Source organism: Garra rufa, chromosome 23 (assembly GCF_049309525.1).
Source record: "Garra rufa chromosome 23, GarRuf1.0, whole genome shotgun sequence".
NCBI lineage: Eukaryota > Metazoa > Chordata > Actinopteri > Cypriniformes > Cyprinidae > Garra > Garra rufa.
Genome location: NC_133383.1, coordinates 7,301,120 through 7,308,808, shown reverse-complemented (window position 1 = coordinate 7,308,808; position 7,689 = coordinate 7,301,120). Strand labels below are relative to the sequence as shown.

The window sequence follows — 7,689 nt, the reverse complement described above, 5'->3', positions numbered from 1 at the left end:
TGTCTGCTAGTAATGAAGATCTTTTATAATAGTAATATTATTTATATTTAAATTTGAGATTAATAATTTTTTGTTAAATGTAATATTGTTATTTAATATTGAATTGGAAATTTGTAGAGCATCTCTATATCCGTAAAACAAGTGTTTCACAGGATAAAAAAAAATGTAATTAATGTATAAATTAAATACATTAATAATTACATCCGAAAACATTTCACCTGAAAACAAACAACACATTGTATTTGAAAATAAATAATTTATGTATTTCTGTGTCCTGAAACTCATAACAATTTCCCAGAAAGACTTGAAGGCATCAAACATGTTCAAATTTACTGGCCTTTTTCTCTTATAAAGCCTGTGATCTTCTCTAATTGTGTAGTTTTCTCCATCTTTATCTTTCTTTTTTCCTCTGTAAATGTGCAGCTTCGAAAACTCATCAGTGATTTTGCAATCTTCACTTCAATCATGACTTTTGTTGGTCTTGATATGTTAATGGGGCTTAAAACACCTAAACTGATTGTGCCAACCGAATTTAAGGTACGTTGTGCTACGGATACACACGGATCTTTCTTTACCTCCTGATTGCATCTATTTGAGCTATTTGAGCTTTTTCCACCATGTTTATTTACTAACATCATATTAATCCACTGTGTTTAAAAAAAAAAACACACTATGTGATTTCAGTGACATCCGCTGGTTACTGCTATGGTTTGATCAGTGTTGTTGTGTCTGCGTAGCCGACACGTCCGGATCGCGGTTGGATCGTCATGCCGTTTGGGAAGAACCCGTGGTGGATGTGCGTGGCCAGTTTTGTCCCTGCACTGCTGGTCACCATCCTCATCTTCATGGATCAGCAGATCACAGCTGTCATCGTCAACCGGAAAGAAAACAAATTGAAGGTGTTGACACTCTGCGGCATATTTATATGTTATTTTTTACAGTGGTGTGAAAAAGTGTTGGCCCCCTTCCTGATTTTGTATTTTTTTGCCCGTTGTCACACTTTAATGTTTCAGATCATCAAACAAATTTAAATATTAAAGGTGCCATAGAATGGAAAACTGTATGTACCTTGGCATAGCTGAATAATAACAGTTCAGTACATGGACATGACATACCATCAGTCTTAAACACCATTGTTTCCTCTTTCTTATACTGTATAAATCTAGTGTTTGCAAAAGACCACTGAAAAATAGGTCAATCCACATAACACAGACTATTACGCAATAGTCGCGATCGTTAATAGTTACGCCCCCAACATTTGCATCGCCCAATCATCAGATGATCTCCAGATATGCTATTGTGAAAAAACAAAGTCAGGACAATAGCAAAAATGGCAGATCACAGGAATAAATGTAATGTTCCTGACTCTGCAGGAGATGTTAAGTGAAGGGATGGGTTGGTGTTTGTACTCAGAAGGGACACGGTTAGCTTCTTGCTAGCGCTAGCCTGTTACATTGCAGTACATAAGATTTCACTTACCACATAAACAGAGTAAGGAGAGATGACTGCGCGGACGATGGCGAATGATTTGCAGATCCTGATCACTGCTGTCAGAATCGAAACTTGTCAAATGTGGTAAGTATTCCCGCTGTAGTATAATGTTACACAGTGCATGTACAATCACCGATCTCAAAAGTGAAACTAAAAAGTTGTCGTGCATTCAAAACGGCAGTTTCAATGCCCCGCATATTAATAGCGGCTCAAGCTCCGTAATTAAATATATATTTCCTCCATGTGTTTCCTTACAGCTTTGTGAGATCGAGCCGCTCTGTGAGACAGCCAATCAGAGGAGAGCTCCTCATTATTATTCATGAACCTTCCAAATAAGGCAATAACAGACCATTTCATTCTAGGGACAAATCCTAGGGTTGTAAATGGACCTGTAAAACCATTTCTGGAGAATTTTTACCCTTTCCATGCCATATACCTTCTATGTAGATATCAGAGAACAATTTAAAATATTCTATCAAAGCATTCTATGGCACCTTTAATCAAAGACAACACAAGTAAACACAACATGCAGTTTTCATATGAAGTTTTTTTTATAATGAAGGGAAAACAATATCCAAACCCACATGGCCCTGTGTGAAAAGTGTTTGCCCCCTAAACTTAATAACTGGTTGGGCCACTCTTAGCAGCAACAACTGCAATCAAGCGTTTGCGATAACTTGCAATGAGTCTGTTACAGCGCTGTGCAGGAAATTTGGCCCAATCATCTTGGCAGAATTGTTATACTTCAGCCACATTGGAGGGTTTTTCAGCATGAACCGCCTTTTTAAGGTCATGCCACAGCATCTCAATAGGATTCAGGTCAGGACTTTGACTAGGCCACTCCAAAGTCTTCATTTGTTTTTCTTCAGCCATTCAGAGGTGGGTTTGCTGGTGTGTTTTGGATCATTGTCCTGCTGCAGAATCCAAGTTCGCTTCAGCTTGAGATCACGAACAGATGGCCAGACATTGTCCTTCAGGATTTTTTGGTAGACAGCAGAATTCATGGCTCCATTTATCACAGCAAGTCTTCCAGGTCCAGAAGCAGCAAAACAGCCCCAGACCATCACACTGCCACCACCAGATTTTACTGTTGGTATGATGTTCTTTTTCTGAAATGCTGTGTTACTTTTACGCCAGATGTAATGGGACACACACCTTCCAAAAAGTTCAACTTTTGTCTCGTCAGTCCACAGAGTATTTTCCCAAAAGTCTTGGGGATCATCAAGATGTGTTCTGGCAAAACTGAGACGAGCCTTTATGTTCTTTTTGCTCAGCAGTGGTTTTCGTCTTGGAACTCTGCCATGCAGGCCATTTTTGCCCAGTCTCTTTCTTATGGTGGAGTCATGAACACTTACCTTAACTGATGCAAGAGAGGCCTCTAGTTCTTTAGATGTTGTTGTGGGGTCATTTGTGACCTCTTGGATGAGTCGTCGCTGCGCTCTTGGGGTAATTTTGGTCGGCCGGTCACTCCTGGGAAGGTTCACCACTGTTCCATGTTTTTGTCATTTGTGGATAATGGCTCTCACTGTGGTTCGCTGGAGTCCCAAAGCTTTAGAAATGGCTTTATAACTTTTTCCAGACTGATAGATCCCAATTACTTTCTTTCTCATTTGTTCCTGAATTTCTTTGGATCTCAACATGATGTGTAGCTTTTGAGGATCTTTTGGTCTACTTCACTTTGTCAGGCAGGTCCTATTTAAGTGATTTCTTGATTGTGAACAGGTGTGGCAGTAATCAGGCCTGGATGTGGCTAGAGTAACTGAACTCAGGTGTGAGCAAACACTTTTTCACACAGGGCCATGTGGGTTTGGATTTTTTAAAAATAATAAATTCATAAAAAAAACATTTATTTAAAAACTGTATGAACTTGTGTTATCTTTGATTAATATTTAAATTATTTTGATGATCTGAAACATTTAAGTGTGACAAACATGCAAAAAAATAAATAAAAAAATCAGGAAGGAGGCCAACACTTTTTCACACCACTGTATATAAAAATGTTATATAATTTTTTTTTAAATTATTTTATTGGCCCTAAATAGACAATTATTTTTTCTATACTAATTGTTTAATTTTATTTTTATTCTGAAAAAAAGTTGAAATGTTTGTTAAAAATACATTTAAATGCTCGATTTTCACGAAAGTAATGTCATACTGCAAATAAGTCAATTTAAAAGTTCATAAATAGACTTTATTTTCTGTTTAAAAATGTTTAATTCTATTTTATTTTACCATTTTTCCATTCACAGTATAAAGATATTGAAATGCTTGTTAAAAATGCATTTAAAAAGCCAATTTTTTATGAAAAAAGTCATACTGCAAATGAATGAGTAAATCTAAAAGATCTTAAATAGACCTTATTTTTTCTGTTTAAAATTGTTTAATTCCATTTTATTGGACCATTTTTCCATTCACGGTATAAAAAATTAAAAAGCTTGTTAAAAATGCATTTAAAAAGCCAATTTTTTATAAAAAAAAAGTCATACCTCAAATAAATGTTGCAAATAAAATAAATCTAAAAGATATCTCATTTTAAAATTGTTTTATTTTATTGTATTTTTAATGGTCCTAAATAAGCTTTAGTTTGTTAAATATTCTATTTTTTGTATTATTATTTTGCTTAATTTTCATTTAAATAATGCTGTAATGCAAAAAAATATAAGATTTATATATATATATATATATATATATAAAATTATTTTATTTTTTTTACTTTATTATTTGCCCTGAATAGACTCACTTTTTCTATAATAAATATTTAGTTTTATTTTTATTCTGAAAAAAATTTAAAGGTTCTTTATAAATGTATTAAAAATGCAACATTTTCATGAAATGAAAAATGCCATACTGTAAATCTAAAACTTATTATTATTACACTTATTATTACACTAAAGTTTCATTAAACAATGCTAGATTGCAAAAATAGAAGCAAATTTAAACAGGCTCTAGTTTTCTAATGTAAAATATTTTATTTTAAACTAAGTTTTCTGTAATTGATATAAAGCTGAAATTAAATAAAACAAATATTTGATGAAAAACAGTACTAAAATGGAAATAAAAAAAAAATGTCAAAAGCACATGACAAAATTACTAAAACTTAAATAAAAAAAAAAACTAATTAAAAAAGCTAATTTAAAATATTAATATACTATGAGAGTACATAAATAATACTGACTCGGAACACCTTAGGAACCCTATAGAAAAGCTTTGATGAGCACTTTAATACGTAATATGCATGTCCATGAGCAGTAGTGTGTTGCTTCATGTAGCATTGTTAAATGTCTTCTTTCCATTTTCCTCGAGCAGAAGGGTTGTGGTTATCATCTGGACCTGTTCTGGGTGGGCATCCTCATGGCCATCTGCTCCTTCATGGGTTTGCCCTGGTACGTAGCAGCCACAGTCATTTCCATCGCCCACATCGACTCTCTGAAGATGGAAAGTGAGTCCAGTGCTCCTGGCGAGCAGCCACAGTTTCTTGGTGTGCGGTAAGTCAAAGCCAGACCTCTTGTTTAGAATTTAGCCCAAGTATTTCTCATGTAGTAATGAGGAGCATTATGTTTTTGTTTAACACAGGGAACAGAGATTCACAGGCATACTGGTGTTCGTCCTCACCGGAGTCTCTGTCTTCCTTGCACCAGTGCTGCAGGTAATCACAATGGTCTTACTTTACTTCAATCACATCATGCTCACTGTTTGTTTTCTTAATGCAGAAGATGTATAAATAAATGTGTATATTTCTATACAGTACATCCCTATGCCTGTGTTGTATGGTGTGTTCCTGTATATGGGCGTCGCTTCCCTCCATGGCATTCAGGTAGATGTGGCTCTCTAAATCTGTTTAGATTGCTGCTTTGTTGTAATTGAAACTGAACAGACCTTATTGATTTTTTCAGTTTTGGGAGAGGATGAAGCTGTTTCTCATGCCAGCCAAACACCAGCCAGATTTCGTGTTCCTGCGGCACGTACCGCTGCGGCGCGTGCATCTCTTTACCCTGGTGCAGATCACCTGTTTGGCCGTCCTCTGGATACTCAAGTCCACTGTGGCTGCCATCATTTTCCCTGTCATGGTACGAGTTCTGCACAAGTTCTGGTTCTCCGAGCTAATTACTAGAAATGTGTTTCAGAGAAAACTGATGTGGTATGTAGGTGAATCTTATTAAGTGATGGATGGGTCATATTTCATCCCAGAATCTAAAGAAATAAATTTTTTATTTTAATTGAATTGAATTAATTTTTATTAAAATATTGTCCTATTACCAAAAAAAAGAGATTGTAAAATAGGCTATGCAAAATGTATTTTATTTTATTTTATTATTATTATTAATCTTGCACCTTAATGGTCCTAAATAAATATTTTATTATATTTTTATTCAGAAAATGTAAAAATATTTGTGACCCTGGACCACGAAACCAGTCATAAGTGTAAATTTGTCGAAATTGAGATTCTTACGTCATCTGAAAGCTGAGTAAATAAGCTTTTCATTGATATATGGTTTGCTAAAATAGGACAATGTTTGTCTGAGATACAACTATTTGAATGCCTGGAATCTGAGGGTGCAAAAAAATCTAAATATTGAGAAAATCGCCTTAAAAGTTGTCCAAATGAAGTTCTTAGCAATGCACATTACTAATCAAAAATCAAGTTATTATATATTTATGGTAGAAAATTTACAAAATATCTTCATGGAACATGATCTTTACTTAATATGCTAATGATTTTTGGCATAAAAGAAAAATCGATAATTTTGACCCATACAATTTATTTTTGGCTATTGCTACAAATATACCTGTGCTACTTAAGACTGGTTTTGTGGTCCAGGGTCACATTTGTTAAAATATGCCTAATTTACATAAAAATAAAGTCATGATCTTGTTTTATTTTATTTCACATCTTAAAGGTCCTCAATAGGCTTTATTTTCCCTATGCACAATATTTTTTATTTTTCATGAAAATAATGCCATTCTGAGAAAAACGACACATCTTAAAAGCTTATAGCTTTGTTTTCATGAAAATATTGTTATACTGCAAAAAAAATCTTAAAGTAGGCTACAGTATGCAGAATATTTTATTTTATTTTTATTCTTTGAAAAAAGTTGAGATACGCTCAGTTTTCATGAAAATTATTTTATTCTGGGGAAAAAAACACATCTTAAAGTAGACTTTATTGTCATACTGCAAAAAAAGATCTTAAAATAGGCTTTGCAAAATATTGATTCAAAGTTTTATTTAATTTTATTTTGCTTCTTAATAGTCCTAAATAACTATTTTATTATAATTTTATTCTGAAAATTTGAAAGTAATTATTTTATTTTATATCTTAAAGGTTCTCAATAGGCTTTTTTTTTCTCTATGCACAATATTTTATTTTAATTCCAAAAAAAATTGAAATATGCTTAATTTTTATGAAAATAATGCAATGCTGAAAAAACAAAACAACCCTTCTTAAAATAGGCTTTGTTTTCATGAAAATATTGTCATACTGCAAAAAAAAACTTAAAATAGGCTATGCAAAATATTCTATTTTATTTTTATTCTAAACAAAAGTTGAAATATGCTCAATTTTTATGAAAATAATGTCATGCGTGGAAAAAAAAGTAAAGTAGGCATTATTTTTATGAAAATATTGTCATACTTAAAAAATAAATAAAAATATTTTGCATAGCCTATTTTAAGATCTTTGTTTTGTTTTGTTTTTTAAGTTGAAATATGCTTAATTTTCATGAAAATAATCTCATGCTGAAAAAACAACACATCTTAAAGTAGGCTTTATTTTCATGAAAATATTGTCATACTGCAAAAAAACGAAGATCTTAAAATAGGCTATGCAAAATATTTTATTTTACTTTTAATTAAAAAAAAAAGTTAAAATATGCTTAATATTAATGTAAATAATGCCATGCTGAAAAAAACAAAACAAAGATCTTAAATTAGCTTTTGCAAAATATTTAATTTTATTTTTATACTAAAAAAAATATGCCTAATTTTCATGAAAATAATGCTCATGCTGACAAAAAACATCACATCTAAAATTAGGCTTTTTTCATGAAAATATTAAAAATATATCTTAAAATAGACTATGCAAAATCTTGATGCAAAATTTATTTTATTTTTTTATTATCTTAATGGTCCTAAATAAATATTTTATTATATTTTTGTTTGTCTGAGTTTTTTTTTTTTTAAATCATGACTTAATTTTC

General features: G+C 32.2%; 1 protein-coding gene across 2 annotated transcripts in view; it reads left to right on the top strand.

Annotated features, from left to right (window-relative positions):
- slc4a5b (solute carrier family 4 member 5b) overlaps positions 1-7,689 on the top strand; it is a 44,081-nt gene that overhangs the window by 32,771 nt on the left and 3,621 nt on the right. Inside the window, exons 18-23 of one of the 2 annotated variants that reach the window (XM_073830041.1) lie at positions 424-537; positions 738-899; positions 4,798-4,976; positions 5,065-5,137; positions 5,237-5,305; positions 5,385-5,558. In XM_073830041.1, coding sequence (XP_073686142.1) covers positions 424-537; positions 738-899; positions 4,798-4,976; positions 5,065-5,137; positions 5,237-5,305; positions 5,385-5,558 — 771 coding nt within the window. The remainder of the gene's footprint in view (positions 1-423; positions 538-737; positions 900-4,797; positions 4,977-5,064; positions 5,138-5,236; positions 5,306-5,384; positions 5,559-7,689) is intronic. The other variant, XM_073830042.1, reaches the window with a different exon arrangement.